The 24,778-nt window shown below is 33.8% G+C and overlaps 2 protein-coding genes across 2 annotated transcripts; one reads left to right on the forward strand and one right to left on the reverse strand.

Moving 5' to 3' along the window:
* Nucleotides 1-4,645: 4,645 nt before the first annotated feature.
* Nucleotides 4,646-5,575, forward strand: LOC113261855 (olfactory receptor 14A16-like). Its single transcript, XM_026508176.4, has one exon. The coding sequence runs from the start codon at nucleotides 4,646-4,648 to the stop codon at nucleotides 5,573-5,575; it is 930 nt and encodes a 309-aa protein (XP_026363961.3).
* Nucleotides 5,576-22,248: 16,673 nt separating this feature from the next.
* On the reverse strand, nucleotides 22,249-23,196 carry LOC113261856 (olfactory receptor 6F1-like). The gene has a single exon (XM_026508177.3). The coding sequence runs from the start codon at nucleotides 23,194-23,196 to the stop codon at nucleotides 22,249-22,251; it is 948 nt and encodes a 315-aa protein (XP_026363962.3).
* Nucleotides 23,197-24,778: the final 1,582 nt, after the last annotated feature.

Here is a 24,778-nt window from a genome sequence, read left to right on the forward strand (position 1 = left end):
ATAACTACAAACATAAATGTTTGAAATTACAAAATAATCTTTGCTTTTCATATAAAAAGATTTATTAAACCACAAAAATAACATTATCAACAACTGAACTGCTTAGAATGTCACATTTATTTTGGTTGTTTAAGTAAAAACATTGTTCACAGATTTAAGAGTCTTGGGTGTTTCTATTTGACAGAAGACTTCAAAATATTTTTTATTATTAAAATTGTAGAAATTGTGATGCAGTTTCATTTGAATGTTTTGCTTAGGTTTGATTTATTTATTTATTTAATAACTGAATGATAGTGAATATGTGTGATTAAGATAAAAACAATATGAATTAGACCAAATTTTACAACAGTACTTTTTTAAATAATATTTTTTATTATATTATGTTAGTCACCATACAGTACATCCCTAGTTTTTGATGTAAAGTTCCAAGATTCATTACTTGCGTATAACACCCAGTGCACCATGCAATACGTGCCCTCCTTAATACCCATCACCAGCCTATTTCATTCCCCCACCCCCTCCCCTCTGAAGCCCTCAGTTTGTTTCTCAGAGTCCATAGTTTCTCATGGTTCATTCCCCCTTCTGATTACCCCCCTTCCTTCTTCCCTTTCTTCTCCCGATATTCCTACTTCTCATGTTCTATAAATGAGTGAAACCATGTGACAATTGTCTTTATCTGTTTGAGTTATTCCACTTAGCATTATCTCCTCCAGTCCTGTCCATGTTGCAGCAAATGTTGAGAAACCATTCTTTTTGATGGCTGAGTAATATTCCGTTCTATATATGGACCACATCTTCTTAATCCAGTCATCTGTTGAAGGGCATCTTGGCTCCTTCCACAATTTAGCTATTGGAAAGGAAAGAAAAAAAAAAGTATTGGTGTGGATGTGGAGAAATTTATCCCTATCTGGTGCATAACTGGTTGAAATGTAAAATTCAACAAGGAGAACAGTATTCAGTTACTAAAATAATTATTTTTTTAAATTTTTTATTGTGTCAGGTTAGTCACCATACAGTACATCCTTAGTTTTTGATGTAGTGTTCCATGATTCATTATTTGCATATAACACCCAGTGCTCCATGCAATACGTACCCTCCTTAATACCCATCAATGGCCTAGCCCTATCCCCCACCCCCTCCACTCTGAAACCCTCAGTTTGTTTCCCAGAGTCCATAGTCTCTCATGGTTCATTCTCCCTTCTGTTTACCCACCCTTCATTATTGAATTAAGTGACCCAGTAATTTCATTTGTGGGTGTATATCCAGAAGCATTGAAAGCAGAGATGTGAACAGATGTTTGTACACTCATTTTAATAGCAGCATTGTTTACAATAACCAATCAACCCAAATGTTGATTCATGGAGTAATGAGTAAAAAAATGCATAGTATATAAATACAATCAGGTATCATTCAACATTAAAAAGGATGGTCTTTGACACATTCTGCAATATGGATAAATCTTGGAGACATTATGCTAAGTAAAACAACCACATAGTGAATGAAAGTATAAACTGTGTATGATTTGTTCGAATGAGGTACCTAGAATAATCAAATTCATAGAGACAGAAAGTGCAACAAAAATTGTCAGATTCTGGAGAAAGGATGTAATAGGAGTTATTTATTTTTCTTTTTTTGACTATAGTTGATAAACAGTGGTACATTAGCTTAAAGTGTACAATATAGTGATTTGACAAGTTTGTACATTGTGCTATTCTCACCACAAGTGTAGCTTCTATCTGTAATAATACAATGCTATTACAATATCATTGACCATATTTCTTATTTTGTGCCTTTTATTCCCATGACCTATTCACTTCATAACTGGAATCCTGAATATCCCTTCACTATTTTTTCCCATCCACCTTTCCCCTCTCTTCTAGCAACCATTAGTGTGTTCTCTGTGCTTATAGGTCTGATTCTGCATTTTGTTTATTTTATTTCTTGTTTATTTATTTAGATTCCACATCTGAGTGAAATTATATGTTACTTGTTTTTTCTCAGTCTGACTTATTTCAATAAGCATAATACCCGCTAGGTCCATCCATTTTGCTGCAAATGGCAGTATCATAACCAATAAGGGGTTAATATCAAAAATACTCAGAGAACTTAAATAATGCAACACCGAAACATCCAATTAAAAAAAAAAAGTTCAGAATATGTGACTAGACATTATACCCAAGAAGAAATACTGATGGCCAGCAGACAGATGAAGATTTGCTCAACTTCACTAATCATCAGGGAAATGAAAATCAAACCCCAATGGCAGCTATCTTTAATGGATATGCAGTTTCAATTGGGGAACACAAAATAGTTCTAGAGGTGGATGGTAGTGATTATTGCACAATGGTGTCAATTTACTTCATACTCCTTACTTGTATTTTTAAAAATGGTTAAAGTGGTGAATTGTTGTTTATATATCTTAACCAATTAAAAAAAGTGATTAAAATATTACATAGTCTGATCTATGGGTTGATACAAAATTCTTGAATATGTGGTAAGAACAGTCATTTCCAAACATTTTCAGAAGTGATTTAGTAGAATCGATAAAAAATTGAAATGGCCATACCCTAGATATACTAATTATGTTTCAAGAGACTTAGTCAAAGAATCATGTACATATATGCACAGACAAGGCATATAAAATGATGTTAATCATAAGGTTTACATATGATGGTGAATATAAACTTGAAAACAAAACACTGAATATCCATAATATTTAATAATATGCTGGTATTTAGAAAAAGGAAGACATATGAAATATTGTTGTTTGTAAAAAGTGAGTGTGAATCCTGTATGGTGAATATCAGATGATGCATTTTGGTGAAAATGCATGCAAAGTCACAGGAGGTGTAGTGCAATAAATTCCTACTCTTGCACTTCCCATGGTGCCTAGAAAAACATGTTGGAATGAGGCAAGTTTCACTTTAATTGAGGCTTCCTAGATTGCTTGTTATTTTACCTGGATAACATTTACATATATACCAGTATTAAAAATAAAAAAAAAAGGACAGAACTAAAAGAAAATAAAACAAAACAGCATTCATGGCTTAATATGTGTTCCTGAATTTAAATTTCAATTATTGAATTCAAATGTTTTCTTTTCCATGAAAATCTTGATGTAACACATCAATAAATAGGAAGGCATAACCTGAAAGTATTCATGGAATTGTGATATGCTTACAATGGAACACCATGAGAAGGAAGTAAATTATCTTTCTGAGTTGTCCTAGGTCTGGGATTTAAGGTTGCTGTCTGGTTCCTCAGGGGATGCTCTCTATTATCAAAAACTTGTCCATTTCTTCTAATTCCCATCCGATATATATAACTATGACCTTATGTGAAAGTCAGATTATTAACACTGAACTAATGCTGGAGACTGAAAGAAAGCCTGCAACTCAGCAATTACATGGAACTTGTAGAAATAATTAAGCAGGGTTGACCATGGAAAAAGAATCAATTCTTGAATGAAAGTGTCTTTTGAGGGAAGATACTTAAGACAATCTATTTCTTCTACACATATAAGAACACAGAATTGAGGGATGGAACAGAATCATGTGCCCCATCCCAGTGTACTTATTTGGATATCCTCTTGTCACTTTATATCTAACTGTCACGTTTAATGTATGGTAAGAAAAAAATTTTTCTGAGGGAGAAATTTGCACAAGCATTTTCTTCTTTTGTCCAAAGGAGGAAGGAATTTTAAAATTTCTGACTGTATCAACTGTAATAATTGGTGAGGGTATTTTTCATCCATTTTATTTCAAGAACCAAGGGGGATAGAGAGTGTTCTGATTATCTTACTTGTCTCTGTGTGCCTGGGACACTTATGTTTTTTTTAAATGAAAGAATCAAGGAGACAAAAGATTATATAAATGGCCTTGACTCATCATTAAGTGGTTATTGAAAGACTAATTTTATGGTCATAGGCAAGACACTGTTGTGGTGTTATATCATAGTGATCGAATAAGTAAAATATCACATTAATTGATTTATCATGGATAGGATGGTACATTTTGGGCATTTTTGATTTTTATCATTAATATCTGTATTTAATATCAAGAAGAAAATTTAGCATCCCAGTTTGCTTCTCTTCTATTCTGCCTTCCGCCTGCCTAATCTCATTTGTCATACACAAACATTTATATTTGTATTTTGTTTTATTTATTTATTTTTATCAAGAGCAGTGTTTGACCAATGATCTATGAAAGCAGTCATCATGGAAGATAACTTTATTTTTGTTATTTTCACCTGCACCTGTGAAGTATGTTAGCTACTGTCTGGGCAGATTTGTCCCCAAAGACTTTGTGCCTCTCTGCTAGACTCTTAAGTTAAGAAAATGGAAAATTGTTGTTGTTCTGAAATAAAAAAAAAAGAAACAGGCAGATTTTTCTCTGCATTTTCTGACTCTTTAAATTGTGCTCAAAGACAACCATATTTCATTGACCTCTGTAAATACTGTTATAGGGTGGTGGGGGGCTATGTGATGTATTTCTATAGTAGTATTCTGATGGACTACACCTCACTCAGAATCAAAATGTCTTAAGGGTTAAGTAGAGATGAATTTGATAATATCTGAATAGACTAGTTAACAGTGTTATCTTTATTTCTGCAGATACAAATCAGTGAGTCTGATAAATTAGCCACCATGACCAACATAACAAAATTCTTGCTCGTGGGATTCCCTGATGATCAGGTGCTACAGAGACTTTATGCTGCCTTCTTGTCCCTGGTTTACCTGGTGGCACTGATGGGAAACCTCCTCATTATCACCCTCACCACCATTGACCAGCATCTCCAATCCCCCATGTACTTCTTCCTCAAAAATTTGTCTTTGATTGATATCTGTTACATCTCTGTCACTGTCCCCAAATCTGTTATGAACTTTCTGACCAATAGCCATTCCATCTCCTTTGTGGGATGTGCCTCACAGGTTTTCCTTGTTGTTTTCTTTGCTGGCACAGAGTTTGCCCTACTTCTGGTGATGTCCTATGACCGCTATGTTGCCATCTGCTGTCCTTTGCACTATCATGTCATCATGAATAGAGGTTCCCCTGTGCAGATGGTGACAGCGTCATGGTTCAGTGGGGGTGTCTATGGATCCATTCATGTTGCAGGTACATTCTCTGTCCATTTCTGTGGTTCCAACATAGTTCACCAATTCTTTTGTGATGTGCCATCACTGCTCACACTTGGTTGTATTGGGGAACAAATTCTGGAATATGTGTTTATTATTGTTAGTTGTTGTTTTGGATTTATATGTTTTATTTTATTGGTTGTATCTTATATTTACATTTTTTCTACTGTTCTAAGAATCCCATCTGCAAAGGGCAGAGTGAAAAGTCTTTCAACCTGCCTGCCTCACCTTACAGTGGTGACATTGTTCCTCTTTTCTGGGATTATCACATATTTAGCTAAAAATTTTAAATCTTCATCTTCACTGAAAGTGTTGATATCAGTGCTTTACACTGTGTTACCCCCCACCATGAATCCTCTCATTTACAGCCTGAGAAACTGGGATATGCAAATGGCCTTAGGCAAACTGATAGCTGGGGAAATGTTTAGAACAGTTTTTTAATTTAAATATATAAAATATCATTAAATGAATTATTTTATTGATGATAATTATTTCAAAAGAGATGCCTTCATTCCCCTTTACTAGTCCATAAAATTCAGTAATTTTTTGTCTAACACAGTGGACTAGTGTGTAGAAAAATTTTAAATAAATTGTTCTCCTCCCTTTTTTGATTTTATATCACAATGTATTTTTTTAAGATTTTATTTATTTATTCAACAGAGATAGAGACAGCCAGCGAGAGAGGGAACACAAGCAGGGGGAGTGGGAGAGGAAGAAGCAGGCTCATAGTGGAGGAGCCTGATGTGGGGCTCGATCCCATAACGCTGGGATCACGCCCTGAGCTGAAGGCAGACACTTAACCGCTGTGCCACCCAAGCACCCCTATATCACAATGTTTTACTATGGTGAATATTCTGAATGATTTACATTTACCATAGTGTTCATAAACACATTATGATTGCCCAACATTTTCAGGGAAGTCACACAAAATAGCACATTTTACTATTCCAGGAAATGCACTTCATATTTAAAGTAAAACTGAGGTTGTGTTAATCTTGAAATTTTACATTACAGATTCTTTTTGGTCACACTAGTTAAATATTTATTGGTGGGTTTCAGAAGAGAGCCATCAAAGGAGTGGTAAAATTGCTGTGGTTACTGGTCTTTCAAAAATTAAGAATGTCTGAGGAGACAGAATTCATATAAAATCCCTTGTTTAAAACAGAATATCAATAGAAATGCTTTATTTTGTTATAAATAAACTTAAAATCATACAACATTGAAATGATTTTGAATACACATTTCTTAAATTTCTTTTTTTCTTTTGTCCTTCTTCTTTCAATCATTTTTTCTTTCCAGTTATTTATTGTCTTCCTTTTATGTTTGATTTTTAAATGTATTTACATTTTGTCCTTTCTTAGTCTTCTCTTCAAAAATATTTATTTTTTCTTGTATCTACTCAATTATAAATTTGTCTTAGACTACTTCATATTCTACCTCTCTACCACTTTCCACTCAGGTTGCCTCACTACTAAAAACACATTACTTATACATTTTTTGTGTGATATTCTTGTTATAGAAATAAACATCACTGAATCTATGAGTCCAAGTGTTGCACTTGCCTATTCAACCTCCCTTCAGTGGATGAAGATGGCCTAAACTTGTTATACAAGTATAACAGTGTTTTCTTTTAGTTATATACATTTTTTTCCTTTCACCTCTGTGTCATTTTATTGTAATGACTTAAAAAGCATTATTTTCCTAAGCATTTTATTTTATTTTTTTAATTTTATTTTTTTAAAGATTTTATTTATTTATTTGACACAGAGACAGCCAGTGAGAGAGAGACAAGCAGGGGGAGTGGGAGAGGAAGAAGCAGGCCCCCAGGAGAGGAGCCTGATGTGGGGCTCGATCCCAGAATGCCAGGATCACGCCCTGAGCTGAAGGCAGACGTTTAACAACTGAGCCACCCAGGTGCCCCTTTCCTAAGCATTTTAAACCAGATTTTGGGATAGGATATTTAAGCAAAAATACTAAATTTTCATATTTATTTTGGATATATCTGATAGTTTTGTATCACTATGTACTCATTTTGCAATTATTTAATTAAAAATTTTAAGGTTCTCTTGGTATTAAACTCAAAATTTTCTGCTATGATCACTCTATTTTTTCCAGTTCTTCTGGTCATTACTTGGTGTAATTTTTTTTTTTCAAAGATTTTATTTATTTATTCGACAGAGATAGAGACAGCCAGCGAGAGAGGGAACACAAGCAGGGGGAGTGGGAGAAGAAGAAGCAGGCTCATAGAGGAGGAGCCTGATGTGGGGCTCGATCCCAGAATGCCGGGATCACGCCCTGAGCCGAAGGCAGACACTTAACCGCTGTGCCACCCAGGCGCCCCTACTTGGTGTAATTTTGAACTCATTCACTCTCTCTTTCAACCACATCAAACAATTCAAAAATAAGTTTCTTTCTTTTTAAAAAAATACATCTAGGAATTGAGCACTTCTTACAAATTACAATGCTAACAACATGAGTCACACCCCTATCAACTGTCATTCCAATTTTCTTACAGTCCTGGACAGTGAGTACTGGCTTCCTTTCTTTCATTTAGTGCATTCTAGACTTAGAGCTAAGGGTAGAATTGACACTAGTGGCTCCTCAGGTCATAGCAAGGATAAGCAAAATCCAGTATTCTCTGTTGTTACTGCACTCAAATCTAGTGTTCTCTGTGCTCCTCTAGCAAGTATACCTCGTCCTTGATGCCTCCTCTTGCTGGAATGCCTTTTTTCCAGTTATCTGTTCAGCTTCATCTCCCTTTTTCTAAATATTTCCATTGTTTTGTAAATGCTGAGTGAAACAGAGCTGCGTGTGCATGTGCATGTGTGTGCGTGTGTGTGTGTGTGTGCACATTCTTGTCTGTGTTCCATAGTAAAATTTGGTGACTCTAAGTTAAAGTAAACACAAACCAAAGATTTAGTCAACCTAACACACAATGGGGTTAGTTCCCTTAAATACAGATGAATGACAATACAGCACAAATCTAGAACTAGTATGATTTTCTGAATTAGTTAACATCAAATTAATATTTAGTAAGTTTCCTTTGGTAGTGGATTTCTGAAATTTTAAAGTTCTATTTGGACAGATGTTGGCCATTTTTATAACCTTGATATTGAGGGGGAAAAGTTAACAGCACTGAACCTACAGCTCTATACTGACAAATCATGTAATAAATTTAATTAAATATATTTTATACCATTTTGAGAGGAGACTTTTAGCTCCTCTAAACATGGTAACATAAATACTGAACATTGGATTAATTACCTGATTAACAAATCACTTCTCTATTATTATTACATTTCACCAACATGTGCTCAGATTTTTCTAGCAAACACTGCCATAATAATTCTGGTGTTCTTTTCTTTTTCTCTTTCTTTCTTTCTTTCTTTCTTTCTTTCTTTCTTTCTTTCTTCTTTCATTCTTTCTTTTGAGAAATAGAGCATATAGGACAGAGAAGAGCGGAGGGCAGGAGGGCAGAAGAGAGAGAAAAGCTTAAGCAGGCTCCATGCTCAGCAGGAGCCCAAAGTGGGGTTTGATCTCATGCCCCTGAGATCATGACCTGAGCTAAAATCAAGAGTCAGAGGCTTAATATCATTATTAAATGTAAAAATGTTTTCCTTTTGTATGGTTTGTATAATTTAATTGAAAGTTTTCTGTCCAGATTCTTTTATCATCATTCTCATTTTATTTTATTTTATTTTATTTTTAAAGATTTTATTTATTTATTTATTTGACAGAGATAGAGACAGCCAGCGAGAGAGGGAACACAAGCAGGGGGAGTGGGAGAGGAAGAAGCATGCTCATAGCAGAGGAGCCCGATGTGGGGCTCGATCCCATAACGCCAAGATCACGCCCTGAGCTGAAGGCAGATGCCCAATCGCTGTGCCACCCAGGCGCCCCATTTTATTTTATTTTATTTTATTTTATTTTATTTTATTTTATTATTTTATTTTATTTTATTTTATTATTTTATTTTATTTTTTTATTTTATTTTATTTCTTACTTATTTACTTAATTATTTTAGTATTCAACAATTCATTAGTTGTGTGTAACACCCAGTGCTCATCGTATCATGTGCCCTGCTTAATACCCATCACGCAGTTACCCCATCCCCCACCTCCCTCCTTTCTGTAACCTTCGGTTTGTTTCCCAGAGTCCAGAGTCTCTCATGATTTATCTTCCTCTCTGATTTCTTCTCAGATTTCCCTCCCTTCCCCTATGGTCCTCTGCTATTTCTTATATTCCACATATGAGTGAAACCATATGGTATTTGTCTTTCTCTGCTTAACTTATTTCACTAAACATAATGCCCTCCAGTTTCTTCCATGTTGATGCAAATGGTAAGTATCCATTCTTTGCAATGGCTGAGTAATATTCCATTGTATATAAAAACCATATCTTCTTTATCCATTCATCTGTTGAAGGACATCTTGGCTCCTTCCACAGTTTGGCTATTGTTTAAGGAATCAATTCCATTTACAATAGCACCAAAACCCATAAGATACTTAGGAATAAACCTAACCAAAGAGGTTAAGGATCTATACTTTAGAAACTACAGAACACTTATGAAAGAAATTGAGGAAGACACAAAGAGATGGAAAAACATTCCATGGTCATGGATTGGAAGAATAAACATCATTCTCTTAAAAATTGTTTTCTTTTGTGTTATATGCAACTAATGAATCATTGAACAGTACATAAAAACTAATGATGTACTGTATGGTGGCTAACTTAACATAATAAAAAAATGTTTTCTTTTAATTTGGTAAGATACCATTGTCAACTAAAGATTGAGCACTGATGTGTTCTATTTAGGAAAAGATTTTCCCTTGCAGTTTGAAAAAAAAATATATATATATATATATATGATGCATCTTAAGTAAAAATGTGCATTAATTTTAAGAATTCAAAGTCATCTTCTTAATATTTATTTTTTAAATCATTAAATATTAACTACCAGTTGATTTGTAAAGATATTTGTAACTCAGTCTTTTGAAATTCTATTCAGTTTTTTTCTAATTCATACTATACACGGTATCCAAACATTTAGAAATCATTCAAAATCATTCTTTTGTCTAGAAATGTAGTTAACAATTTTAGGATATGCATTCTAGAATAAATATGAGATTTAATGCATTGTTTAATAACTATAAGCCTACTAGGTTTGTATACCTACGTCTTATCCCATCTTTGACAATTTTTCAACCATTATAGTTTAAAATAATATATCTTTCACTTTTTCTCTCTCTTTCCCTTCTGGGATTCAAACATGCATATATTAGTTCACAAGATGCTAAACTATATGCCTCATAGGCTTTTCCTTATTTTTTTCTTATGTTTTAAGATCTAATAACTTAAAATGATCTGTCTTCATGTTTTATCATTCTTTATTTGCCTCTTAGACTTAGCTGCTGAGCCCCTCTAGTGAATTTTTCAATTCATTTGTCAGCTTGTCAAATTTAATTGTTTCTTTTAAATATTCCTACCTTTTTCCATTTGAATTTAATTGGTTCTTCAGTTTTTCATGGTTTATTGACTTATAATTGACACACAGCAATATATGGGTTTTAGCTGTACCAAATAATGATTTTATATATGTACATTTTGGGAAATTATTACTACAATGTTTAGTTAACATACATCAACTCACTTAGTTACAAATATTTTTGAGAAATCTTAAGATCTATTCTCTTAGTAAATTTTAAATATACAATACAGTATTCTTAACAACAATCACCATGTTGCATGGCTCATCACAAAACATATTTATATTATAACTAAGTTTGTACCTCTTGAAAACCTTCACCTATTTGGGTCATGCCACACTCCTGTCCTCTAACACCAATCCATTTTCTATATCTATAAGTTTAGCTTTTTTGGATTCCACATATAAGTCATATCATATATAATGTGTCTTTCTTTCACTTCACTTAGCATAACACTCTCAAATTTTATCCACATAGGCACAGAAGTCAGAATTTCCTTTATTTTTATGTCTGAATAGTATCTTATCTTATTATTTAATTAATTAATTAATTAATTAATTAATTAATTTTTGTATGCACATTACCTTTATCCATTTAGCTCTTGAAGGGCACTGAGTTGTTTCCATGGTTTGACTTGTAAATAATGCCACAATTAGTGGGGGAGAACACATACTGTTTTTGAGATGGTGATTTTCTTTCCTTTAGATATTCACTCATAAGTGGAACTCCTGGATTATATGGTAGTTCTATTAATTTTTTGAGAAACATCATATTATTTTTCATAGTAGCTGCACCAATTTAAATTTACACTAACAATGTCCAAATGTTCCCTTCCCCCTCATATTCATACTAACTCTTCTTATCGCTTTTTTTGTGATAGAAATTGTAAAAAATGTGAAGTGATATTTTATTGTGATTTGATTTGCATTTCTCTAATTATTAATGTTGAGCATCTTCTCATGTCCTTGTTGGACATTTGTACATCTTCTTTGGAAATAGGTCTATTCAATTATACTGTCCATTTGCAATTGGATTGATTTTTTTTTTTGCTTTGGAGTTGTATAAATTCTTTATAAATCCAAAATATATAACAACTTTTTCTCAGATATATGATGTGCAAATATTTATCCCATTTTGTAGGACATTCTTTCATTTTGTTGATTGTTTACTTGCCATGCAAAATCTTTTTAGTTTTATGTAGTCCAACATATTTATGTTTGTTGTATATTTCCAAAAAATATATATTACCAAGATCAGTGTCAAGTATTTTACTCCTTAAGTTTTCTTTTAGGAGTTTTGTGGTTTCAGGTCTTCTCTTAAGTCTTTGATCCATTTCAAGTTAATTTTTGTGGCTAGTGAAAGACAAGAGTGCTAGGTAATTTTTGCATGTGGTTGTCCTATTTTTCCAAAGCCATTTATTAAAAAGATAATTTTTCCTCATTGTGTACTTTAAGTGTAGGTATGTTTCTGGACTATTTATTTTGTCCCATTAATGTATTGTCTTTTTATGCTGAATCTATGCTGTTTTGATGACTATAATTTGTAATATATTTTTAAATTTAAAAACACGATGCCTCTAGCTTTATCCTCTCTCAAGATCTCTTTGGATATTCAGGGTCTTTTGTGGTTTCATTAAAAATTAATGATTGTTCTATTTCTGTGCAAGATGACATTTCAAAATTTTTAAAATTTTATTTATTTATCTGAGGGAGAGAGAGAGAGCGTGTGAGAGAGCACAAGCAGGGTGTAGGGAAAGGGAGAAACAGGCTCCCTGCCAAGCAGGGATCCCAACATGGGACTTGATGGCAAAACCTGGGATCATGACCCCAGCTGAAGGCAGATGCCCAACTGACTGAGCTGCCCAAGTGCCCCAATGACATTGAAATTTTGACAGTAATTGTATTGAATGTATAAATTGCTTTGACTATGGACATTTTACCAATAATAATACTTTCAATTCATGAACATAGAATAACTTTTATTTATGTTTGATTCAACTTCTTGTATCAATGTCATAGTTTTCAGTGTACAGGTTTCTCAGTTCCTTGCTTAAATTTATTCCTATGTATCTTATTCTTTTTGATTCAATTATGAAATTGTTTTATTAATTTCTCTCTCAGTTCATCATTTGGGTATAGATACACAACAAATTTTCATATATTTATTGTACCTTGTAATTTAACTAAATTTAATTACCAGTGTTTAGTAGAATCTTTAGAGTTTTCTATACTAATATCATGTTATTTGCAAATAGTGAAAGCCTACTTCCTTTCTTACTTAGATACTTTTATTTTTTCTTGCAAATTCCTTGTGCAAAACTGCCAGTTTATTCATGTTGAATAAAAGTGGTGAGACTGGTGAATATGATGTAAGCTGAACCCTTATAGAATACGACCTTTATTATTTACAGGAATATTCCTTCTATACCAAATGTATTGGGTTTTTATCACAAATGGATGTTGAGTTTTGTCAAATTTTTCTGCATCTATTGAGATAATCATATGATTTTAGTGTTCATTGTATTAATGTGGTGTAGTACATTGATTGATGTGTGGATACTGAATCATCCTCGCATCCTTGGAATACATCCCACTTGATCATGTGTATGATCCTTTTAACGCACTGCTGAAATTTTTGTTAATATTTGATTGACATTTATCAGGGATATTTGTTTATATTTTTATTTTTTGAACAGTCTTTGTCTGGTTTTGGTATCAGGTTGATGCTGGTTTTGTTAAATCAAAGTGTTCCCTCTTTTTCTACTTGTTTGTTTATTTGTTTGTTTGTTTAGGAACTGTTTGAGAAAGATTGGTATTAATTCTTTCTAAATATTCTATTAAATTCACCAGGGAAGCCCTCTGATCTTGGACTTTTTTTTTTTTTGGAAATTTCTGATTATCGATTTAATCTAATTATTAATTGGACCATTCAGATTTTCTATTTCTTCATATTTAGTTGGTAAGTTTTTAGTGTGCTTCCTTTGGCTCCCATTTGCATTGAATATATATATTTTATTATCCCTTTACTTTCAGTGTGTGTGTGTTCTGAAAGCAAATGTAAATCTCTCATAGGCATAATATAGATGGGTCATTTCTAAAAATATAACTACTTTCTATCTTTTGATTGGATAATTTATTCCATTTAAAAGCCAATGATTATGAATACATAGGAAATTAGTATTGCCATTTTTCTAATTATTTTCTGGCTGTTTTACAATCCCTTTGTAGGTGTCTTCTCTTGACTCTTTCCTTTGTGATCTGATCATAACTATGTCATTTTTCCTTTTCTTTCTTTGAGTCAGATAAGACAGAGACAGTTACTGGGGAAGTCCATATGCAGGTTTAGAATATTGAAAATAAATTATTCTTTTCTTCCAGCCTCAGCAATAGATGGAGAAATTAGGAAAATTTTTCCTAATTCTACTACACTTAACCAAACTGAGGAAGTGTTGAGTCAAATGTGAAGAAAAATGCCACCAGTTTTCTTACCATTTTAATAGGAATTTTTCTTAACTGCATCTGTGTTCTTCATTATAGTCTCATGACTGATTATGAAAATATTTTATTTTAATTTATTTTTCCAGCTTTTCTTTTTGTTTTGCTTTGTTTTTGTTTTTATTTTTGGTTTTGTTTTTTTTTTCTTTCAATGTTTTTATTTAAATTCCAGTTAGTTGGGATGCCTGGGTGGCTCAGTTGATTAAGTGTCTGCCTTTAGCTCAGGTCATGATCCCAAAATCCTGGGATTGAGTCCCTCATCAGGCTTCTTACTCAGTGGGGACCTTGCTTCTCCCTCTGCCTACCACTCCCCCTGCTTGTTCTCTTTCTCTCTCACACAAATAAGTAAAATATTTAAAAAATAAAAATAAATAAATTCCAGTTAGTTAACATATGAAACATTAGTTTCAGGTGTATTTTTAGAGAGAGAGTGGAAAGGAGAGGCAGAGGGAGAGAATATCCAGCAGACTACCTGCTGAGCATGGAGCTTGATGTGGGGATCTATCTCACAACCCTGAGATAATGACCTAAGCCAGAACCAAGATTTAATGCTCAACTGACTGCACCACCCAGGTGCTCCACATTCACCTCTTTTTTTTTTAAAGATTTTATTGATTTATTTGACAGAGACAGACAGCCAGCGCGAGAGAGAACACAAGCAGGGAGAGTGGGAGAGGAAGAAGCAGGCTCCCAGTGGAGGAGCCTGATGCAGGTCTCGATCCCAGAATGCTGGGATCACACCCTGAGCCGAAGGCAGATGCTTAACGGCTGCGCCACCCAGGCGCCCCTCCACATTCACCTCTTTTATTGAACACAGTACTGAAATTCCTAGCCACAGTATCAGACTAGAGAAGAAATAGAAAACATCCAAGTTAATAAGAAAAAAAAAGTAAAACTTTCATTAGTTGCAAATTATATAGTAGTATATAAAGAGAGTATATAAAGACTCCACCAAGAAACTACTAGCACTGATGAATGAATTCAGTAAAACCACAGGGTAATAAAGGAAAAAAAAAATAACATGCAGAGATTGTTGCAATTCGGTATGCTAATAATGAAGTAGAATTATTTGTATACAATGTAGAAAAGACAGTCTCTTCAACAAATGGTTGGGAAAACTAGAAAGCTACATGCAAAAGAATGAAACTGGACAACTTCTTTACACTGTACACCAAAATAAACTCAGAATAAATTAAAGATATAAATGTGCTACTCAAAACCATCAAACTCCTAGAAGAAAAATCAGGCAGTAATTTTTTGACATTGTAGATAAATTATTCTATACATGTGTCTTCAGGCAAGGGATACAAAACAAAAATTAAACTCTTGGGACAACAACACTAAATAAAAGTTTTTTTTAATTGTATTTATTTATTTGAGAGAGAGAGTGAGGGGTAGGAGTAGAGGGAGAGGGAGAAACAGACTCCCCACTGAGCACAGAGCCTGATGTGAGACATGATCCCGGGATCCTGAAATCATGACCTGAGTCAAGGTCAGATGCTTAACCAACTGAGCCACCCACATATCCCAAAAGTATTTTGCACAGTGAAGGGAACCATCAACAAAACAAAAAGGCAACCCTTTTTGAATATTTGTAAATGATATATCCAGTAAGAAGTCAATATGCAAAATACATAAGGAACTTATAAAACTCAGCACAAAGAAGAAAGAGAAGGAGGAGGAGGAGGAGGTGGAGGAGGAGGAGGAGGAGGAGGAGAAGAAGAAGAAGGAAGAAGAAGAAGAAGAAGAAGAAGAAGAAGAAGAAGAAGAAGAAGAAGAAAAAGAAGTGGGAGGGGAAGGGGAAGGGAGGAAGGTGGTGAGAAAGAGGAAGAGGAAAGAAAGAAAGAAAATAAATGACAATGATTCAAAAAAAATGGGCAGAGGATCTGAGAACATTTTTCCAAAGACATATGATGGTCAATAGACACGTGAAAAGATGCTCAACATCACTCGTCATCAGAGAAATGCAAATCAAACCCAAGAAGATATCACCCTGTACCTGTCAGAATGGCTACAATCAAAAACACTAAAAACACTAGAAATAGCAAGTGTTGGCAAGGATGTGGAAAATTAACCCTCATGAACTATTGGTGGGAATGCCAACTGATGCAACCATTTGGAAAACAGTATGGAGGTTCATAAAAATATTAAAAATAGAATTCCCATATGATCCAGCAATTCCAGTACTTAGTATTTACCAATGAAAATGAAAGCACTAATTACAAAAGATATATGCAAACCTATGTTTATTGCAGCCTTATTTATAGTAGCCAATATATGGAAGCAATGTATATGTTCATCTACAGATGAATGTTTAAAGATATTATATACACAAAAACAGACACATAAAAGATGGGACACACTAGACAGCCTATATATATATATACACAAATATATAGTGAATATATATATATATACTTTCAATATATATAGACAATTTATATATATAAATATATATAATGAATTTCCATATATATGTATAAACATATTTATACATATATACTGGAATATTAATCATAAAAAGAAGATTTCAGTGTTTGCAACAACATAGATGGATCTAGAAAGCATTATGTTAAATGATAAATGTCAGTCAGAGAAAGACAAATAAGCATATGGTTTTACTCATATGTGGAATTTAAGAAACAAAACAAAGAAAGAAAAAAGAGACAACAACAACAAAAAAATAGATTCATAAATGCAGAGAACAAACTGGTGGTTACCAGAGGCAAGTGGGTGAGTGGACAGGTAAAATAGTTAAAAGGATTAATAGTACACTTATTGTGAAAAGCACGGAGTATGATACAGAATTATTGAATTACTATATTGTACACCTGAAACTAATATACACTGTATGTTAATTACACTTCAAGAAAAAAATACATAAATAGATAAATAGTAATATAGACAACAGTATCTAATAAGCAAATGGCACGGTGATTAATTTTACCCTGTTTTGATCTTCATATCAGAGAGACTCTATTAGTGCCCCTAATTTTTCTGGAAATTTTATTTGATATATAATGTTTACTTTTAAAAGTATGCTATTTTTTTCAGATGCATCATATTCTGTATGGCTTATTTATTTTAATTTAGTTGAACAAATCTTTACCTGCATTGTACGATCCTCTTTAGTTTTGGTAGTATTTCTTATCAGTTGTAGAAGGTTTTTTGTCCTATATTAAAACATATGTCTTTTTAATTTGTAATTTGTAATTCATGCTACTGTCAGTTATCCTCAAATGAGAGAACTTACTACAAGATCAGATTATGAGTGGGAACTTGTCCATTTGCAAATTTCACTCTTGAACACAAGATAAAGGCAGTTGAGCAGGATGGACACACTTCTAATTCTACCAAATATATATATATATATATATATATATATATATATATATATATATATATTAGGGGACCCTGGGTGGCACAGTCAGTTGAGCATCTGACTCTTGATTTTGGCTCAGACCCTGATCTTGGGATCCTGAGGTTGATCCCCATGTTGGGCCCTACACTCAGTGGGGAATCTGCTTGAGATTCTCTCTCCCTCTCCCTCTTCCTCTGCCCTTCCTGCTTAAGCTCTCTCTCTTTTTCAAGTAAATAAATAAATCTTTTTTTTAATCAATAAAATTCTCAGGAACCTGGAATAACTCCAGGATTCCTAGAATTTCCTAGACAGATCATTTGACCTTTAAAGGGATATTCATCTAATTGCAGCTTAGGGAAATATGTCACAATATCTGAGGGTAGAAAATGCTGTCCAGTACTAGAGAAATTTTTTAAATATAGGGTATCTTAAAAGAAAAATAGGGCATTCCTATAAATATAAAGTAACCAAACAACCCTTTTTGCCCTGGCATTAATCATTCTTCAATATATTTAATTATAAATGAAAATAATTAAACTACAGTATGATGTGTATAGTATACTAGATTTTTGTGTCATAAGTATTGTAAATTTCTATTTATTTTATACACCTGGGTTCCCAGCCTTTTACAAGAAAATCCAGAACATCAAATACATACTGGATCTATATACAAGAAACCATTCTAAATTGTTTACCTATGTAAGCAAAACAAACAAACAAACAAACAAACAAAAACCCACAAAAAACAAAAAACAAACGGTAGACAAGAAAAGTGAAGCCTTGTAATTTCTAAATGTTTATCTTCTTATATACCTTTGATTTTTGAAAAACATGGCATAATTTTTTCTTATAAATGAAATAAAATAACATGAATTAAATTCTGTGATCATATAATTATATGGATTACATGAAACTGTAACTGAGCAATGTTTGAGTGAAAGTTACCTGGTGATTGGTTTACCTTTGAAAAGAGAAGGAGCAAGGCACTGAGGGACAGGCTGTATAGGGTTTCTTGGTCAGGACTTATTTAGTTTATATCCTTAAAGCAGAACAAAGATACTGATCTGTTTTAAGTAAGAAACATGTTCTATTGGGGCGCCTGAGTAGTGCAGTCATTAAGCATCTGCCTCAGGCTCAGGGCGTGATCCCAGCATTCTGGGATGGAGCCCTGCATCAGGCTCCTCCAGTGGGAGCTGCTTCTTCCTCTCCCACTCCCCCTTCTTGTGTTCCCTCTTTTGCTGCCTGTCTCTCTGTCAAATAAATAAATAAAATCTTAAAAAAAAAAAGAAACATGTTCTGTAAAACGTCATCTCGGTTGTGGCATGCAGTTCTCATTGGACTATGTCCTGAGAAAGGGGACAGAGAAGGTAGTCACATACAGATATGCTGCAGTTCAGATTCTGGGAATGTCTAAGGGCATGGAAATATGTTGATATATATTTTGAAATAATTTGGAAACAAAAATAAGAATTTGTGATGGACGGGCTATAAATAGTGATGGCATGGGGGTCAATAGGAAAAATTCAAAGGTGCCATACTTTCCAACTTAAATAGTGAGGAGACACTATACAATATAGTTTTTATCTTTTCTTTTTTCTTTTTTTCTTGAGGTGGGTTGAGTGGAATAAAGATGACTTCAGTTTTCTACAATTAAAGTTTCATAATCCAAGCCTGTTTCACCAAGAAATAATCACCAAAGCAGAGATTTTACATGAAATTCAGTACACTAGTATTTCAAAGAAACACATAAGTACAAAATTAATATTAGAACACAAAAGATAACATTTATTCTAATGCCTTTACACCACAGAAAAATCGACAGCCAGACAAATAAGATGTTTACAATTTCAGGAAGTTACTTAAATACTTATAAAAGTTATCTTCATATAGAATGCCATCTCAGTTCACAAAACTATGTGTTTGAATATATGATCTCAATTTAAAAAGCTACATGTAAGTAAATATCCTCTCTATGAAATATTTCTCACCCCCTTTACATTTTGTGAAATTTCATAAAACATTCTTGTACTATTATAATCAAAATATAATTATCATTTGACTTTTACTTTGATGTTTTCTCATTTTTTATGCTTAAATTTACATCTGCATTTTGTTTTCTGCTGTTACACTTCTTGATGAAGATCACCAGCAGGATAGAATTTGAGATTCCATGATAATCTGCTTCGATGCATCCTGCTGGAAGGAAATGTGGCATTTACTATTATTACTAGGATTACACCTTTCTAATGAAACCAACTTTGTTGCCGTTTTCGAAAGTAAGAACAAAGAATTTACAAAAATATAACAATGGGATGAGAATGAATGAATTGAACAGGCAAGGTTCTTTTATATGTCTTTAAATTGCTGTTGGAGTAAATAACACTCTCTTTGATGAATGTCTCAAAAGCACCCATGGCCCCTGATTTGAGCTGGCATTAAAACAAAACAAAACAAAACAAACAACAACAACAACAACAACAACAAAAACAGAGCTTTGCGATGACTAGCATAATAAAGAAAGGGAGGATTTAGATATATATTGTGCCAAAAATTATATTTGAATATATTACTATATTAATAGGATAAAGAATTGTCTGTTCAATTGTGGGTGGTTAAGAACATGCCACACAGGGGCGCCTGGGTGGCACAGCGGTTGGGCGTCTGCCTTCGGCTCAGGGCGTGATCCCGGCATTCTGGGATCGAGCCCCACATCAGGCTCTTCCGCTGTGAGCCTGCTTCTTCCTCTCCCACTCCCCCTGCTTGTGTTCCCTCTCTCGCTGGCTGTCTCTATCTCTGTTGAATAAATAAATAAAATCTTAAAAAAAAAAAAAGAACATGTCACACAAAATATACCACTTTGGTATATTGACTATTTTGAGCTGAAGTCACTTGAGGAACAGAATATGCAGGAAGGGTTCTCTGACTTCCCTCTTTCTATCTCAAAGGAGGTCATAGAACTTCCTATGAAAGGTGCACACCCAGTCCCAGGAAGCGAACATTCTTATCACTGCTGATTGGGAGTTGAGGCCAAAATGCACCTGTAAAACAAACCTACCAAAATAACACTTGTGTTACTTTCCCTTAATTTACTGCTCAAGCCTATTTGTCTTGTCTTATGCCCGCAATTTATCATTCATTGTTTGGAAAGGTATATAAGCTTTTGGGCCGAAATGTTTCTTCAGGTTCATTTTCCTTTTAAAGACACCTATGTGCACATGGAAATTAAAATAAAATATTATGTTTTTCTTCTGTTAATAGGTCTCATGTCAGTTTAACACTTAGTCTTAGCCACAGAAGCTAGAAAGGTAGAGGGAGTTCTTTCTCTCCTACAGTAGGATGGCATACAAAACAGCAGGGTGTTGGTACAGAATGTTTCCCTATTATTGTAAGAGTTTGTACATAGCTTTTGATATTTCAGTGGAAAAGGAAGGGTTAGAAAAAATGTTGATGTATGGCACAAGTTTTTCATTTATATGTATAGGTAATGTAGACAATGTTTTCCATCAATGTGTTCTGTTTTAAAAATAAAAACTAATTAGGAATTCAAGAAAAATATACTTTTGATATATACTAGAAAATGACACATCAAAGTTTAAGAAACATTTTAAGCATTGACATTTGTAAGAAAATCTTGATTTTGTTTTATACTTTTGCCATTAAAATAGATTATTTGAAATCTTAGGTGCTTTAAATTACGCATCTACTAATATAATCTGCATATCATTTAACTGGGGATCTTGTTGAGCTGCATACTTTCATTCAAGAGGTATGTGCTTAGATAGGCCTTTCTAATAAACTTCTCAGATTATTCTGATGCTTCTACCACACCGTACCACTTTGAATGGAAAGAATTTAGGAGGTGATCAAGTGGAAAACACTCATGCTAAAAAACTTTGAAATATGTATTTTATTTAGCTCTTTGTCATCCCATTTCCTACTACACTGTATTTTAATATTTGAAAAAATGTAAAGCTTCTTCATTAACATAAGAAGGTAAACAGTGAAGGAAAATCTGGTTTGGGTCCCCTTTTTCTATTTTTTTTCTTCTCTCCTTCTGAATTAAATTAGTTTATTTAGCTTGTATATTTATAAAAATCTAAGAGAGTTCATACTTGTTTTACCATGATACATATCCCATTACTGTACCGCCCAGATCTAAGTTTCTCCTTTCTTTCTCCCTCCACATCTTGATCTTCTTACCTCTGCTAATATTTTGAAATTCAATTATCAAAAAAATATCTAAATTATGTACTATTTTCCTATTTTTCTAATGAAATTTTCCATTTATATTTATAGGAATAATTTAAAAAATCTATTTTAAAAATAGTGCAGGCTTATCATATGAGTTGAATACATGTTAATATGGTAAATTATATTCAGGGTCAGAGTGATATGTGTACAATAGCACAGCTACCAAGTGGAGTAACACTGCTACATTCAACAAAAACAATCTTTGGCACATGGGTATTGATGAGCTGTAACTATGAAAATACTCAACTGAACTATGGGACTAAACCAGCCTATTTTCCTATTGTGAATGGTGTGTGAGCAGGTAGCTAGTGTGATTTATCTATTTATTGCTATGACATTGTACTGACATTCTTAAACATACATAGCAATTACAGAATATCTATTGTAGTAGAATTCAATCAAAAATGTAAAATACAGAGAGATGTCCATATTAGGTGGTATCAATTTTTAATACTTACCATTTGCAAATGTAGTTTGGAAATCCATTCTAAATTGAGTATTTTAGAGTATCTCTCAAATAATTCATATATCAGGCCAAGAAAATCTCTTTTGTGCTAGAGCTTTCCTGAAAGCTTTCTTCACATCTTTGTTTCTCAGGGTGTATATGAGAGGATTTATTAATGGAGTGACCACACAGTAGAACACTGAGATGACTTTACCAATAGTGAAGTTGTACTTGGCTGGAGGGCGAACATAAGCAAAGATAATGGTGCCATAATAAATGGTGACTACAGTGAGGTGGGAGGCACAGGTGGAGAAAGTTTTCTTCCGAGCCTCCCGGGAAGACAACCTGATTATTGTGACCACAATGTGTCCATAGGAAGACATAGTAAGAAGGAAAGAACTTAGAATCACGACAGAGCTGCATGTATAGCCCAAAGCCTCCACCAAAAATGTATCTGAGCAGGAAAGTTTAAAAATGGGATCTGAGTCACAAAAGAAATGGTTGATCTTCTGGGGACCACAAAAGTTTAGATGGGAGATGAGTATGGTCGGTAGGAGAGGAGCAATGAAGCCCCCGATCCAAGATCCAGCTGAAAACCGCAGGCACACCTGAAAACTCATGAGAAGTGAATACCGTAAAGGGCTGCAGATGGCCAGGTACCGGTCATAGGCCATCACTGCCAGCAGGATGCACTCTGTAGCTCCCATGGAGAAAAAGAAATAGTACTGAGTTATACAACCAGAAACAGAGATGGTAACAACCTGTGAGAGGCAGGTGGCCAACAATTTAGGCACGGTGGCTGTGGTGTACCAGATCTCCAGGAATGACAAATTGCCTAAGAAAATGTACATGGGTGTTTGGAGTGTGATGTCCATGAAAACAATGAAAATGATGAGGGTATTTCCCATGAGGGAGAGCAGATACACCGTGAGAAACATCACAAACAATGTGAGCCGCAGACAGAGAACACCAGGAAACCCAAGAAAAATGAACTCTGTCACTGTTGTTTGGTTTGTTACATCCATATCTCATCTTCTCTGATCTGGAATAAACCAACAAAGCCCAGAATATGGCAGATGAGCAAGAATGGAATAGTTTTGTATTCACTTATTTCATGATAAGAGGCTCTTAATGATAATAAAAGTTAATAGCTGGCAATAACATAGTTGGTGTCTTTATAAACATTTTCCATGGATTAGTTCATTTGATTTACAAAATAAATCTCCGAAATAGTCTAATTATCCACTCCACAAATGAAAAACCTAAATGAGTAAATTGCTTTCTAATAGTTACTCTATGTTAAGTGGTAGAGTGGACTTTGTACCCAATAGGTTGTTTTAAAAGACCACTGTCCAGGGACTCCTGGATGGCTCAGTCAGTTGAGTGTTCACCTTTGGCTCAGGTCATGATCTCGGGGTCCTGGGGTCAAACCCCACATCAAGCTCCCTGCTCAGTGGGAGCCTGCTTCTCCCTCCCTTCTGTCCCTCCTACTTGTACTTTTTCTCCCCCTATCTTTCTCTCAAATAAATAATATTTAAAAAATAAATAAAAATTTAAAAAGGACCACAGTCCAAACTAATATATAAAATGTGGCTATTGGAAGAACATGGCACTGTTTCATCACTGAGGACTGAACATCCTCTTCACTAAAGGGTGGTAAACTTAACGACAATGAAAATCAGAGGCCACTGGATGGGGGAAAAGGCACCTTTAGAATGGAGCTCCTACTCCATACCAGTTACTTTAAAATACAAAGGATTGCCTACAATTTTAACTGTGCAACACTCATTATATGTCATCATTTAGGTTTTGGTAAAAGATTAGTACATGAGTTCTCCAGAGAATAAAATAAAGCAAACAAACAAAAAGAGTAGAGTTCAACATTAATACAGAAGGCTTGTTTGTTTTTTGAATCATTGCATTCACCAATATTTCTACAGTGGTTAGGAGCAGTCAAACAAATAATTTCAAAGTCAGAAATAAATTTATCCTTCAATGGACATAACATGAATTTCCATAGTTTGGATATTGAGAAGGCCAACTTCATGTGAGATATATCAAAGTACCAAATTTTGAAGTATGCAAAACAGTACAACTACAGTTATTTTAAATTCTTGCCTAAATTAAGAAAAAAATAGAGAAATCTTGTTTTAGTGAAGCCAAGTATTTCAAGGGGTTATGCCAGGATACACATGAATTAAGGCCAAAATTTCAAGACAATAAATAGAAATTAGACTAGAGAAATTAGTATTACCCATAATAAAAACATTCTCTTAGATGTAAGTGTGTATATAACTATTTCTTTAAGGCCAGTTGTAAAGATATGCATCTGATATCCCCTATATCAGAATGAAAAATCAGCTGAATCAATGTGAAGGCAATTGAGTTCATATGCACAGACCCAAGTTAAACATTTATGGGCATTTTAGATGATAAAATTCTATTGAAATATGTGTATATATTTTATGTCACAACATCAATGGTCCCTGTAGGACACTCTCTATCCAGTAGAACTTTTCAAAATATATATCATAAAAATTATTAGTTAGACCTGGTTAAAAAGTCAAGTTATGTTAGCATGGTCAAGAAATATTTTACTTGTCCCAT

The sequence above is a fragment of the Ursus arctos genome, unplaced genomic scaffold (assembly GCF_023065955.2).
Source record: "Ursus arctos isolate Adak ecotype North America unplaced genomic scaffold, UrsArc2.0 scaffold_5, whole genome shotgun sequence".
NCBI classification, from domain to species: Eukaryota; Metazoa; Chordata; class Mammalia; order Carnivora; family Ursidae; genus Ursus; species Ursus arctos.

Excerpts from the sequence above, each read along its gene's own strand:
- LOC113261856 (XM_026508177.3), bottom strand. The coding sequence starts at position 23,196 with ATGGATGTAACAAACCAAACAACAGTGACAGAGTTCATTTTTCTTGGG.
- LOC113261855 (XM_026508176.4), top strand. The coding sequence starts at position 4,646 with ATGACCAACATAACAAAATTCTTGCTCGTGGGATTCCCTGATGATCAG.